At 37.9% G+C, this 15,350-nt stretch overlaps 2 protein-coding genes across 3 annotated transcripts; one reads left to right on the plus strand and one right to left on the minus strand.

Annotated features, from left to right (window-relative positions):
- The first annotated feature begins 1,401 nt into the window (after nt 1–1,401).
- LOC112754090 (soluble inorganic pyrophosphatase 1) lies at nt 1,402–3,202 on the plus strand. The gene is made up of 8 exons (XM_025801681.3): nt 1,402–1,593; nt 1,716–1,836; nt 1,938–1,966; nt 2,064–2,129; nt 2,211–2,318; nt 2,455–2,520; nt 2,617–2,819; nt 2,909–3,202. Exons 2-8 carry the CDS (start codon nt 1,716–1,718, stop codon nt 2,949–2,951), a joined length of 636 nt encoding a protein of 211 aa, XP_025657466.1. The 5' UTR covers nt 1,402–1,593; the 3' UTR covers nt 2,952–3,202.
- Nucleotides 3,203–3,649: 447 nt separating this feature from the next.
- Nucleotides 3,650–14,736, minus strand: LOC112758581 (endoribonuclease Dicer homolog 1). 2 transcript variants are annotated; one of them, XM_025807289.3, is made up of 21 exons: nt 14,245–14,736; nt 12,849–14,124; nt 12,624–12,737; nt 11,669–11,879; nt 11,126–11,520; nt 10,815–11,046; nt 10,126–10,298; nt 9,913–10,035; nt 9,654–9,814; nt 8,866–9,099; nt 8,620–8,770; nt 8,355–8,537; nt 7,804–7,965; nt 7,628–7,723; nt 6,897–7,528; nt 6,444–6,544; nt 6,152–6,351; nt 5,156–6,070; nt 4,889–5,053; nt 4,417–4,781; nt 3,650–4,315 (listed from the first exon to the last, which is right to left on the minus strand). In XM_025807289.3, exons 2-21 carry the CDS (start codon nt 14,004–14,006, stop codon nt 4,138–4,140), a joined length of 5,949 nt encoding a protein of 1,982 aa, XP_025663074.1. In that variant the 5' UTR covers nt 14,007–14,124; nt 14,245–14,736; the 3' UTR covers nt 3,650–4,137. The 2 variants fall into 2 exon arrangements, with proteins under 2 accessions (XP_025663074.1, XP_029149446.1); XM_029293613.2 differs by having other exon boundaries at nt 12,849–14,723.
- Between the last annotated feature and the right edge of the window lie 614 nt (nt 14,737–15,350).

Consider the following 15,350-nt stretch of genomic DNA (forward strand, 5'->3'; position numbering starts at 1 on the left):
TTTACAATCATCCAAAAACCTGAAAATTCACTAAACAATAAAACCCTAAATTTCATAATCACAAATATTCTAACAGTCAATCACATCTATCGACCTTTAAACCAGCCACGATCTCATTAGATATTCATATTGAAATTAGATTAAATTCATCAGGATATAAATGTCATCAACAGATCAATGGCATCAACTAAATACGGATTCTGATAACTAACCTCTTCATCGATAAATCCGGCAACATGCGCAATACCATTCAAGCAGTACATATATTCCTGATTGGCGGCCATCCTTGCCTCAGGGTTGATTCTTCCCACTCTGCCGCTCTATGCCACACTCCGCCGCACAGTGATTGCTCAATGCCAACCGCCGCCGCAACCTCGCCAATGTATGCTGCATGCTGCCACTCACTGCCCCTTCTCCCACCACTGCGGGCTCTCTTCCACCCCAATCTTGTCTTTGAAAGCTTCAATACAGTAAAAATGGAGGTTCTTCGTGTGCAACGTTAATCGCTGCAACGTCTTCAGCTTCTAAGTTGAGGGTAAATTGTGGCTGGGTGTTGAAGGTGTGCGTTTTGAACATAAATTGTGGTTGGGTGATGAGGGTTAGCTATTGCACATAAATCGTGTCAACCCCTATGCTTTTGCCTCAAAACACGTAAATCCTCTTACCTTGGGACGATTTATACACAACTGGTAAAGCTGGTCACCCTGGAACGAGAAGCTATTCATGCGTAAATCGTCCTAGGATGTGGTAGTTAATCTATTATATAAACCACAAGGCCTATAGACGATTTATATATTATTAGGAATAGGGGATTCATGTTTCAAAAATTGCTTTAGGAGAATCAAGTAATTTTAGAAGGTATTTATTTTATGTAAGTAAAGAAGCTTTTTAGTTATGATTGTTTAGAGTAATAAAATTCTTGGAGGCCAGTATTTTTTATTAATTTTGGTCAATATTTAACTAGTACAAATATCAAATTATCTTTAACAAATTAAATTTTACATATTTTTGTTTATAAATTTTGATAAATATAGGTATAAATTGTGTTGATTTTAATGTGAAAATTTGGATAAATATAAGTACAAATTATATATTTTATATATGTAATATTTACATATATGTGCAATTTTTTTATATTTAAATACTTATCCAAAATAACAATATTTGCTGGTGATGCATATAATATTATCTAGCAATTAGTTTTAATAAAAAAAATAATATTTTAGTAATAAGTTTCAAAAAGAATGGTACATGGATATAAAAAAAATTTATTTTACTAATACAAATGTAACAAATGAGGGTTATTATAGTAAAAAAAAAAAAAAAAGGAAAAGGCATGGACGTAAATAAGCAAGTTTGAAAATTCTACAAAACAAGTGTTGTGGTGAGCTTACATGTCTCGTCATGAAAGAGGCGAGGTATGCTCTCATGGCATTGACCACTTCTTCCTCCTTCTCTTCACCTCCCTATATAAATACATCGTCCTTCATATTTGCTTGGATCTGATCTCTCTTCTTCTTCTTCTTCTTATTCTTCTTCTTCAACTCTTTAATCTCTTCAATTCCTTCATAATATCATCGTCAACCTAATAAGGTACCTACGTGTTTTGTTTCCATTATTATTTGTTTTCTGCATTACATCAAATACCATGCATGCATTGTCATCCACATATACATATACATGGTTTTTTATTTTTGTTTGGTCATTGTTGAAAGATGAGTAAAAAGGATGAAGAATCCAAAGATAACCGCCAGGCACCAAAGTTGAATGAAAGGATCCTTTCATCACTGTCAAGGAGATCAGTAGCTGCACATCCTTGGCATGATCTTGATATTGGTAACTGCAAATTAAACTTTTTTTTTTCTTGATATGTTGCCATTCAATTTACGTACACTGCAAGGTTAAAATCATTTTCTTCTTCATTTTTCTATATGCAGGACCTGATGCTCCCAAAATTTTCAACTGTGTAAGTTTTTACCTTCTTGTGTCTGCAATAGCTTTGTCTTCTCCCAATGCAGCGAGTTTCTTTTTCGATTGATGGTTGTTTTTTTCTTTTTGTGCAGGTTGTGGAAATCACCAAGGGAAGCAAGGTGAAGTATGAACTGGATAAAAAGACCGGAATGATTAAGGTGTGAACTCTGAAAGAGAATTTCTTTTCTTTGATATTCTTGTTATTTAATTAATTAATTGTGTAAATGAATAATGGTCAGGTTGATCGGATTTTGTATTCATCGGTTGTGTATCCTCATAACTATGGTTTCATTCCTCGCACACTCTGTGATGACAATGATCCCCTTGATGTCTTGGTCCTCATGCAGGTAAACGAATGTTACTTCGTTCTTTTTAGGACCAAGTTTTTTATTACATGAGTTAATAATCACAACACTAAAATTGACCTCAAATCAAGAGTGACTTAATGAATTGAGTGATTTGTGAATGAATGAATGCATATAGGAGCCAGTTCTTCCTGGTTGTTTCCTGAGAGCCAGGGCCATTGGACTGATGCCTATGATCGACCAGGTACCTACCTACCTACCTATTTATGTATGTTATTTTCAGGTGGAATAGAATAAAGAATGGCATTTATTGATGAGAAAATTGAAAATGAATGTGTAGGGAGAGAAGGATGACAAGATAATTGCAGTATGCGCAGATGATCCAGAGTATAAGCACTACACTGACTTCAAAGAACTTCCGCCTCATCGTCTCACTGAGATCAAACGCTTCTTTGAAGATTACAAGAAGAATGAGAACAAGGAGGTTGCTGTCAATGAGTTCTTGCCTGCAGCCACTGCTTTTGAAGCCGTCCAGTCCTCAATGTTTGTATTTCTCTTTCTTCATCTATCATAATCATAATCAGATCTTGTTAGCTATGTGTATATCTGAATTGCATTTGCATGAAATGCAGGGACCTTTATGGAGAGTATATTATGCAATCCCTGGGGCGATAGGCAAGAATGCTGTTTTCCAATGGAATTCCATCCATCCATCAGAAATAAGCCGCACTTTTCTACTATGTTTTGATTTTTTCGTATCTCTACACCTTTTATACTTTTTTGTATTTAGTGGATACTATACCACTTGTTTCGGTATATTAAGACATCCTTAATGTGTAATGCTTCTGGTAGAATCCTTACATTGGAAATGTATAACTATATTTTACACTTTCCAAATGAATAACTTCATATGATTTTTCTCTCTATTTTGGCTCCAACTTAGAAATAGAATTATATTATGTGTATATTAAAAATTAACCACCGATCAACCATCTATATAAAATATTTGTTAAAATATAAAATACACATGAAAAATATATAAATTGACATATAAATATATATAAATATATTGTGGCTAAATTTTAATAAATACACTTGGCAAAAGGAATTGCAGCACTTCCAATTTTTCAGTTTAGGTAAATATTTTCTTATGAGTTGAAAATGCTCAACAATAAGTATTTTATTCAATTCATTGAAACAAATATAAATTTATCACCCATTCTAAGTTCCTCCAATGTCCTCCATCCAAACATACAACTGAGTGGAGGCGGAAGTAATTTAAGCAAAACCATAAGAGCTGGTATGTGCACAATATGCATCATTCAGAATAAGCTATAACTGTTACAATCATAAAGTGAACACACATAAAGCTCTTCTATAAAATTTTCACCTGTGTTTTACTCCCATCCAAACGCATAGTAAGTGTCATCCAAAATTTGCATGAAGTGTTTCAGGAGTGAGCATGTATAAGTTTGTACAAATATCACTAACAATTTGTTATTGGATTAAGATGTGGGCAATTTAGTTGATAGAAGTATAAATAATACTATCATTTTCAGTGACAGTGTCAACAGGTTACCTATAATATGAGCTCTAAAAAACAATCAAAGACTACAAAGTTGGCTGTTTCCCATCCTCTGCTGGAAAGACTGGCCTTGGTAAGTGCTCATAAACATTAATCATAACTTAGAAGAGTTGAGGACTTGAGGGTCATACATACTATCATCTCTTGTGTACTTTTATCAGCGGAATCAGAGATTTTGCTGCTGTTTATTTATTCAAGTATTCACTGAAACATGGTATATAAGAATTGTTGAATGTTTAGAAAAAATAGAATGAGAATAACCACTCACTCCATCTTTCATGAGTATAATTTATTTAGTAGTTCTAAGAGAAGAACAGCAGCAGAGTCTTTGGCCTTCTTGACACTGGGCATTGGCTCTCCAACACATTCATCTGTCCATCCTCTATCAGTAGTATTGACGCGCACCGCAAATGTGAAACGCTTCGCATGTGCTGGACCGCCCTCATTCACACATCTGCATGTTTTAAGTGAAAAAAGTTATCCTATTATCAAAGTTCCAGAGTTGGCTCTTGTTGGGATCCATACAACACAAAAAAACATAAGTAACTAACATACCGATAGAATGGCATAGGCCAATTTCTTCGCAAACAAATATCGTTTAATGTTTGTCTGGTAAATGTTTGGTTTCCATTCTTTTTCCCATTTTCATCATTCTTCTGATTCTTTGCCACCTCCTTTTCTTTCAAAGCAGCTAGGGCATTTCTGGCAGCTAATTTCTGAGCCATTTTCTTTTGTGGATTTTGAGCGGCCCCAACTTGCACGCCATCAATGAATACTTCAACAGTGGCCAGATTGCCAACACGACTTGCTCTGTATTCTAAGCCTTCGGCCTGCTGCTGGCATCGCTCTTGCAGCTCACGCACAGGATGCATTGGCAGAGTCTCTGGTGTAACCATGGGATGCAATAGAGGCTGAAAAACCTGGGAAGATCAGAAAACTCCATCAATTTTTATTTTTATACTTCCATTTTGGCAAAACATGGGGAAAAAATTGCCAAGCCATGTAGGTTTGAAAGGTGGATGCCAACCTTCCAAACGATAGTAGTATCCCTTCCACTATCAAGAAAAATGGAGCCAGCAATAGATTCAACAATGTCACCAAGGACCTTGGGAGCTTTGCAGTCTCCCAGGCCAAAGGAGTTAAATCCCGGCTTTGACAATTCATCCTGAACTTCCTTGACAAATTCTTTGATCTGCACACAACAAAATTACGTCGTCAGCAGAGATTGGGAGAATAGGCACAGGTTATAAGATCTGTCTACAAGCAATAATCTGAAAGGCCTCAGAAAGAAGACCTGCTTTTCTAAGGCACTAGACCCATGTCGGAGATGCACATGAAGATTGTGTTTAACTGCAACACGAGCAAAATTTTCATTATTTACAGCAGCAGCCCGAAGGTCAGTCAATCGTCCCGGTGGCAAATTTGTGTAAGTGAAAAACAAATGCCTGGTAATAAGATGGTCCAAAACTGCATCACCAACAAATTCCAACCGCTGATAACAGGATACTCCTGATGATGGTCTGGACGCATGAGTAATGGCTTCTACCAGAAGCCCCCTGTCTTTAAACTTCATATTCAAAGCACCTTCTAAAGCATCAAAATCAACACTCCTAAGTATGCTCTCTGGAACATTGAAAGGCTTTCTTGCACAGTCCATCTCATCAGGATCAAACTCTATCTGAATGCCAATCCAGTTCATAAGGTGGTTAGCGGCACTCTTACCTCCTTGGACATAATATACACCAATGAGTGCTTCCACAACATCAGCAAGTGTCTTGCTGGACAGTACCCTGTAAGAACTTGAATCACTCTCAAGCTCACCATCTTCCAGCTCATCTTCATATTCATCAGTGTGACAATCCATTCTCTCAGTGTTAGAAATGGATGTATCCTGGTCAAATAAAGTTGACTCTCCATCCTTGGTATCCTCATCGAAGACAGGCAGTACCCCAGGAGCCGCCCATCTTGATGGGGCAAAGCGATCTGCTTGAATATATGATTGAAGGCCTTTACTTAATGCATACTGATATAAAACCATGTTGCTGACCATTTGTTGCCTCATCCTAGTAAGTTGGCCCTCATGTTTCTGCGGGTATTTTAGGAAAAGAAATCGACTAACGACCCATTTCAGGTAAGCATCTCCAAGAAGCTCTGCCCTTTCATAGCAGAATGTCTCCTGACAAGATGCAGCAGTCAAGGCCTCCAAGATCTGTTCATGTAGAAGTAGAACACATGGGGTTAACAACAAAATCTAGCACTAAAAGCTAACTATCTTGAGCTGAGAAGATACCTTCAAAGCCTGCACAGGATAATTTATCATATTCCTAAGCTGAACTGCAAGTAGCATACTTTCAACCCTCCTCATGATTGAAGGCAATCTCTGGGCACCCCGAACAAGTGATCCAGGAAGAGGGTGTACTAGGCATAGTTCAGGAGGAAGGAACACGTAATATGTTTTGTCATGAGATTCTTCAGATTCTCCTTCATGTGCTACAATAATGACATGTGACATTTCCAATCGATGAAAAATCTATAAATTTGAAGAACAAAATAATTTGAGGATAGAAATCATCAAAACGCACCTTCACTGTGTTCGAATCGAGGGGAAAGAAGATTCTTACAGTATGACACACCACGCCCTCTTATAAGCGGTTGTTGCTTGTAAATCAAATCAACCCCATACCTACAATAAATCAACAAAATAACAAGTAGCCACATGCACCCTCTGTTGTACAGGAGGAGACAAAGTTTCTCTGATCTGGAAGGATCAACAAACTATTGGCACCTTCCGTGGGATATTGTTGGTAAGTCCCTCACATTTTAAAGGTGGCAATAGAAGTTTCCTTCACAGATCAAGATTAGCTCCTTGCTCTTCCCAGACAACATTCGTGGTGCACATTGGCAATCAAGTTATCAAAAGAAAAGGTTAAAAGATGGTGAAGTGGGAGGCTTGTTTTGACGGAAAAAGTATCTTCAAATCAAAATGGTAAACATCTTAGAAAATATTATAAACTAAAAGAGAATGCTCATCATACTTTTGCTTGTAATAATCAGCATATGAACTGTACTCGAGAGGACCAAGATAACCTTCTTTCCTAGGGAAAGAGTTCTCTGCAGACATATCATAACGTATTGAATCAACATAAAACCTCTTCCCAGAGTGTGCAGCAGTTACAATTTTCCCAACCAGATCCTCTGCGTTAGTACAAGTATCCGCCATCATCAATTTTCCTTTGGTCGTCAAACTGATATGTTTTTGTGTTTGCATGGCATCTCTGTTAGGAACCAATCCTGAAGCTTTTACCACATCAAACTGGGCTACAGCTCCTCTGATTCCATAGGTTGGATGTGCTTTTTGCCCAAACACCATGCCATGACGCAATTTTCCAAATCCATACTCCCTTCTGTCTCCACCTAAAGTTCTCTCATTAGTACCAAGGTAAACATCTGGCCGAGCCTTCTGGAGGGGATTTTTCCATGCATCCGATCCAATTATTGTCTCGACCAGAAACCAATCAATTTGTTTCACAGGATCTACAGACTTATCGCTAATCATTGGGACAAATAAATATGCTTTTGCGGGATCCCAAGGAGTGGTAGAAGGTTCAACATCCACATCCAAGACAATGCTCATTAACCTTACATGAAAGCTTTTCAAGGTCGCCAACTGCATGTCAAATATACGTATCATTCCAGCATCAGGAACTTTTTTTTTTTTCAGTTACAAACATCTGAAATAAATATAGATAATAGTTAATTAGTAAACCTGACTCTCACTGATATCTATTGACCCTCTAAAGACAAGAGATGCCTTTGTAGTCACAGTTCGAGCGATAAATAGATCCATTGACATCGATAACACCTACAAAGAGAAATAATCAGGGGGAGCAAATGAATAGTCAACTATAAACTAGAAGCAGTAGCACAAACAGAAATTACTACCTCTGCATCCAGCTCATTGCCAAAAAGTACTGCAAAATCTGAAACTTGAGTTAAGAACGGATCCTTTGAAATTCCTACATTTTCGCACTCCACGGAATACATATAAAGATGAAACAATTTGGAATTGTTGTAAGCATCTTTTCCAGATAAGATCCATTCTCCCTGAAATCGAAGATAACACTAAGCAATAATGGATATTTTAGGGCAGGTGAATAAACCCAAGATAAGAACAAAACCTACTTTTAACTAGAGGCATAAGAGAAAGCTTATGTACTTTATAGTACATTTATACTTGATCTTTTGGTCTATTTTTATTCCCATAGAAGTATAGGTGTTGTTTTTTAGATGTAAAAATGTTAAAGATTGCACAAGTCTAATTTTTGTCCTCTCTACTCCATCAATAATCTATCTCCAGAATCTTCAAGATCAGAGCATTGATACCTATGCTTTCTTAGCAGACCAAAAATGGCAGTATTTTCATGCCAGCTATATACCAAAAGTCCAAAACCCACTCAGAAACTTAGACCATATGGCTTAGAGAATGAACCAACCTTCAGTGTGTCAGCCACACCTTCAGGATAGAACTCCCTGTGTCTAGCAGTCCCTGGAAGTGGATCCCCTTCATCATTTTGCTCAGCCTTTTCTCTTTCTCCCCCACTTCCTTTGTCCGGCAATAGCATGTCAGTGAATGCTCCCATCTCATGCAATTTCTTGCAAGCAGCCAGACAAACAGCCTACAAAACAACAATTAATTAAGCAATGCTTCTTGTCTGAAGATGCTCATAGTTAATCAAATCTATAATAATGATTGCATGCCTGTTGTGCCAGACGCATTGAACTGCAGATAGGACCCTCAAGATTTTCAAATGGTGCATTACAAGGTAGTTGAAGCTTGCAAGAATATTCAGTGGGACATCCTGGTTTTTCATGCTTCTCCATGATAAACTCAGGGCGAAGAATTGAATACCTGGATAACAGATGGAAAGAACCCAAGTTATAATTGAAAGGACAAGAATAAAGAAACTGCAAATGAAGCTATACTCTCGAGCAAAAATGTAGCACCTGTCGCTTGGTAGTTGGGAACAGTAGAAGTGGATAAGACCTACAGCAGAATTTAAGCTCACAACTGCCCCGGTTGACTTGACCTGGTAAACTGTTCCCGGTCGGGTATCTACTGAAATCAATCTTGAAGTGTCTTTCAGATGACTAAGGTCTGTTCTCTCTATTGCTTCTTTGCGTAAGGTCTCCTCGCTGTTTCTTGCATTCCTAAGGAATGCTTCATGTGACAAATTTCCCCTGTATACAACGCAAATCACAAAAACAGAATGACACACATATGGTAGTAAGATATTTTGGTTACTTAGCATCCATTATAATGCAAAACCATGCTATGAAAAGTAAAGCAGTCAAACAATGCTGATTAAGATACATTGAAGGAGGGATTTTGATGCTTTCACCCAAAAAAAAAAAAAACACTTCAATTCCATTAAAGCAAGTAATTGACTTAAATAGATGCGAATCAGCGAACAGATCATTCAAGGAAGAAAATAAACCCAGATGGGCACTGGCAGATCTTCAAAAGGGTAGGGTTGGCAGGTTCCCCTGAAATTCTTTTTATTCAATGATCATCCATGAAACCGTTACATCTCAAACAATTACCTCAACCATGATCCCCAGACCAAAAAACAAAAGAAAAGAAAAGACAATATGACTCCAGTTCTGCCAGTGCAAGAGGCCAAACATAGTAGTTCTCTCAGAGGATCAAAATCCTCTCAGGATTGCAACAACCTAGAAATGCATTTTGATCAACAAAGGAATATATCAATACTTAACAAGGACATAATCAGTACCTCTCAACCATCAGGATGTAATCAGACCCAGGCTTTCTAGCACGACCCCTAGATTGAATGTATGCCAGAACAGTCTTTGCAAGGTCAAAGCGAATAACGACATTGCATTGCCGGATATCAAGCCCTTCTTCAGCAACACTAGTAGCAACTAACAATGTAACCTACAAATGAATCCTAAGGTTAGATTGGGAGAACCAAAGTATTATTTCCCTCCCAGGTAACTGATAATGGAGAAGTGTGACTAAGAAATAGATCTCACCCTCCCATCACGGAACTTGGCAATTGTATCCTGCATTTGGTAGGTCCGCATTTCCTGACTATTGTTGTGACCAATCAAGCTTGCACATTTCACAAAACTAAGAGATGGGAGCTCTGCAAAGACCTACAAGATTGGTGAACAGTGGGCTTATAGATCTTGAACACACAGCAGAATCAACCAAAAGGAACTATGCAAATAATGCATATGTATAACCTTGGGTAGAACTAATGCAGACACAACACGCTCAACAAAGATGATTGCACGGAAGTCTTCTGTGTTCTGATACTTCAGTAGTATTTTGATGAGTGCCTGCACCTTGGGGGTCACCTTTCCATCAGCCACAGCTGCTCCTATTATGACATCCACATGCTCCCCACCAGAGACAACTACAAAAGAATGTTAGAATAAATAAAACGGAAAACTACTTTCAATCTCAATTCTCAACCATTGGTACTTCAATAGCGTTAGAAAGGGAGACAAAAATTAGACATTTGGAGGAAAGACCATGATGTTGACAAAGAACACGGTATGGAATGGCAAAAATCACAATCTCAGTGCATATGTTAGGCTTAGACAATATGAAACTCTTATGCACAAAGCAATACATAGCTGTAACACCTTTTTGTCTCATTAAAACCAATCTGTACCATCAAACCCAGAATATATGTGCCCAAGTGAATTGCGAAACAGTGATTTCCCTTTCGCAAAAAAATATATTTTTCCCAAAACCTGACTCCTTCAAATTCCTACATGCTCTGAAGAGTTACCGGAACAAACTTAAAATTTACATTTTATTCAGATAATATACAGATTCGGATAACCACAACATAACGCTAATAATCAGATATATTAGTCAGGGCCAGGTTTGCTAATAATAAAAAAGTGAGATCATCCAGGCTCACCATGACTGTCTGGAAGTTCTCCTTCCTCAATCTCTTCAGGTTCAGTCCCATTGCAAGTTGTTTCATGCTTTGAGTCATCAACTTCAGCATGTTTGTCAGAAACTGCACCCTCTGACAACTGACATTTCAGAAGAGAGACAACTTTGCTAAGATAAGATTCCTGAAACTTGACATCTAGTTGGTAGTTAGCCCTTTCATCATTCTGCAAAGCTGCTAGAAAAGATTGTGCAACCTGTACATAGAAGAGAGAAAGGGATTATAAAGTTAGCCAAGATACTCATCATCCTCATTCTCCATGAAATAGTACATACCTTAAATGCACACCACTGCCCCAGTTCACCAAGTGCATAATTGATAGCTCTCAACTTCTGAATTAGGTTTGCAGCTCCATCACTTTCTGTTCTCTCAGAAACACCATATACTTGTCGCAGCTCCTCCTTTGCGCCAGCATCTCTAGCTCCCATAAACTGCCATTTGCTTCTCCTTGAACTCGATTTTGCAGCTTCTTCAACTTCAACCTCCATCTGCTTTATTTGCTCATGTAGATAACATAAACTGCCGGCTTTGTCATACTCCACCACAACTTCAGAGGGCATGGGCACATGTCTCTCCAGCTCCTTGCGATCTTTAATGGTACAAACTATTGAATCCAGCTTGCTCTCAAGATTTCGAATTTTTATTGCACAATCTACTTGGCTGGAGACTCCTGAATATACGATAAACATGAAGAGATTTAAAATTAAAACAAGGAAAATATGACACTTAACAATCCTTGGGTAAACCTAAACCATGGCTTAAAAAAGTTATGAACAGAGTACAGGATCCAATATTAAGTTGAGAATTTGAATAAATACCCTTCAAGTTTACAGGAGAAGCAGTCATTCCAAATACAGATGGCCTGTTCTCTTTAGGAGTTGTGTGGTAGAACTCAGACATCACCAGCGAATATGGATGTTTCTTAACAGCATGATGGCACTCATCAAGAATTAGGAGATTGATTGCTTCCATTTTAATGATGCTATGCCTCAAGATGTTCAGAAGAATTTGAGCTGTCATGACTAAGACCTAAAACAAGAACAGACAGTTGAAAATTCTCAGCTATCACAATCTGGCCAAGAAAAAATTAAGAACCTTATGGAAAACAGCTACAATGACTTCAAAAGGTACACTCTGATTACAAATTCCAAGTTTTTACCTATGGAATGAGAGTTCTGGGTATACCAAAACCCCACGAATTCGGAAATCATATTGTTGAGGAACAACAGCCATCAACAATATCATGCTGACATGATTTGACAAAAAAATGCACAATACACTATACTACTAATGGAACTACGCTTAGATTTAAATCCAAACATCAACCATCGCTTCTAACTTCTACTTTATACATAAAAATAAGGTAAACCTCAAACCATTTATACAATTTTCCTTTATACAGACTATACTAAGTTACAAAAAATTCTATAAAAGTAGGAACTAACAATGCCCCATTCACTATGAAGACTGCTTGACTATAACTATAATATCTATGCAAGTTTTTCTTTACATTTCAACAACAAGGCATACATAGCCAGAAACGAAAAACTGATATTCAACAATAATTGAAACAACCAACAACTTTATACTTAATCAGTAGCCAATATCTATAAGGGACTAGATAAGTATCAACAGCTATGAAGAGAACAAATCATGATCAGACATCAAAAGTCAAATGTTTAGGAAAACACACATCTTAAATAAAACTCAGAATAAATCAAGAAACAGAAAGCACAGCCCAACTCATCTTGAAAAGAGGTTTTAAAGGCATACATGTTTAGTGTCGAATTCACGCTGCCACCTTCGAGCATCCCAGAAATCCTGACCCATTTCTCCACAGTAATGACCCACTTGATAGCCAGTCCGCTCACGAATTACTTCAGCTTGCTGTTTTCAGACAAAGAATTAGAATTACATCAACTTTACATTGCGTTGGATAAATCATTAATGTCTCTTAGCAGAAGCATTTATAAATATATAATTGTAAAATTGTATTACCTGGTAAACAAGTGGGACTTTTGGAACTAAAAATACTGCAAGCATTTTCTTATTTTGCTTTTGCAAACTCTCGTGTATACTTTTGATGAGAAGAACTGCAATGAGGGTCTTCCCTGCTCCAGTTTCAAGAAAAGCTATAGTATTCTTCGTCTTTGCCTGCTCAAGAACATCCAATTGATACTGTCTAGCTTTCTCCTCAGGAACCCTCTCCTTAGCCTCCTCAGATGTCTTGTCAAGCTTTCCATTGCTTTCCTGTTTTGTGTCATTAGCCATTTTCTCTTCTCGATCCCTATCGGCTTCCCAAGTGCCCATGCGAAAAACCATGTCATTAGAACCCAATTTATCCCTCTCCCAGTAACCCCTCTGCTCTCTATCCCTCCAATCCCTATCTCTAACATCTCTCCAGCCACAATTGCCATAATGTTCTTTTTTCCTGCTACTATCTTTGTCCCTCCTAACATCAATCTCATCTCTACTATCTCGAGGCCTCTTCCTATTAAAACATCTCTCTTTCTCCTTGAATTGATAATTAACTCTACCAGAATAATGTCTGTCATTCTTATAGTTGCCAAGCCTCGCCCTTTTGCAGTATCTCTCTTCACCATCAACATCATATTCCCTCAACTGATCGCGCCCTCTGCTCAGGCCTCCGTTTTCCACAAAACAACCAACCAAAACTCTCCCTTCATCATTACCATTCAACAACTTATTGCAGCCGTTAGTTTCAGCCCGTGGATGCTGAAAAGCATCTGCCGTGCGACCATGCTTCTCTGCAACCAATTCATTCTTCGCGGAACCATTGGAGGCAGGAAGTGGAGTCAGAGAGTGCTGCAGCTTGGAGTGTGCTGCTGCAGAAGGAGGGGCATCATGAGGCAACCATGGTTGTTGTGGTGGTGGTGGTGCTGCTGCTGCAGCTGGTTCAGCAGGAGCATTGGAATTGGATTCGGCATCAAGCGGGAGGCCACCACCATTCTTTATGCTATCAAGGATTCGATCAATCCCACCAAAGAAATCCTGGTTGGAAGCGTTGTCAGGCTGCTCAGACACAATTGAAGACACATCAAAATCAATGAAATCGCATGATATGTCCTCACAGGCGTCCAGCCAGTAAGAAGGGTCACCCTCCCCTGACCCCGGAACCCTATTCCCACCCTCCATATCCCCTAAATAACTAAAACTTCAATTTGATAAGGAAATAAAAATTAAAAATCGGATTCAACAGGTAGAATGATAACGAAAAGGTCGAAACTTGGAGGAAGAGAAGTGAAGCGTGGTGCTGCAGAAGCAAAAGAGGGTTAAGCTCAGAACTCTGGAGTAGATATTAAATAGAGCGCACGAAGCACGCAGAAGAAATAGGAACAAATAGAAAGAGAAAGAGCAAAGTGAGTGAGTGCACCAAAAACCACAAATCCTGTAGTGTGATTCTGTAAGATTCCGCTGTCTGTCAAAGAAAATTATTCTGGTGCTCCTTTTTTCTTTTCAATTCCGATTCAACCCTCTTCAGTCTTCTCCAACTCCCACGCGTGCGAGCGAGGGAGTGACTTCAACTCTCAACTCTTTTACCTAGAACACAAACACACACATAACACAACTCAAGCTTGTTAACAGTTACTGCAGTTGTTTCTGTTTTGCTACCGGATTCTGAATTTTGCTTCTTCTTCTTCCACTGTTGCCGCTTTTTTTTTTAATCTGTTTTTGGGCATAAAAGAAAAACCACAGCGACAGAGATAGAAGAAACAGAGCAAAATCTCAGACTCGGCGGAAAACACTCCCAACACACACAGGACAGCCACAACAAACATTAACCCAATAGAATTCCATCGCATTTATTAAGGAAAAAAATATAGAATTAAATAGGAGAATGTTTTCTTCTTTTCTTTTTCTTTTTTTTTTAATGTTAGATATTTTTTTCACGACTTATGGACCTGATTATGAGTCGGGTTTTACCCACCCGAATCAATATCCCCCAAACTGCAAATGCCTTCAAAATATAAATAAATAATATTAATATTATATCATCTATCTATATCTGTATCGATATAACATAATAACAACTTATGATATTCTCTACCCTTTTTATCTCATTTTTAAGATATCGAATATATTTGCAAAAAGATATTATTTGATGGGACAAAATTATTGGCAGCAGAAGATAATAGACTTGACTCTGTTGAATTGACTTAAAAACTGTCCATCAATGGCATCTCGGTCAAATGATTATTATTTACTAGTTACTAACTTTTAACAATTGGCATATATATCAATATTCTCCGAATAATTTAATATTGATTTAAGAGAATGTAAAACAAAAAATCTGAGAAGGGTAATATACTATGAAGCCAACGAGTTATAGCTCAATTGGCATAGTCTCCACATACTCAATTAAGAGGTGTCCGCGTGTCGGACACATTTTGGATACGACATTCACTGCGTGTCTACTGTGTCCAACCGTGTCTTAATAAAAAATAAAAATTTTTTTTTCTGAATACTCTTGAATACACC

Source organism: Arachis hypogaea, chromosome 16 (assembly GCF_003086295.3).
Source record: "Arachis hypogaea cultivar Tifrunner chromosome 16, arahy.Tifrunner.gnm2.J5K5, whole genome shotgun sequence".
In the NCBI taxonomy this organism is placed as follows: domain Eukaryota; kingdom Viridiplantae; phylum Streptophyta; class Magnoliopsida; order Fabales; family Fabaceae; genus Arachis; species Arachis hypogaea.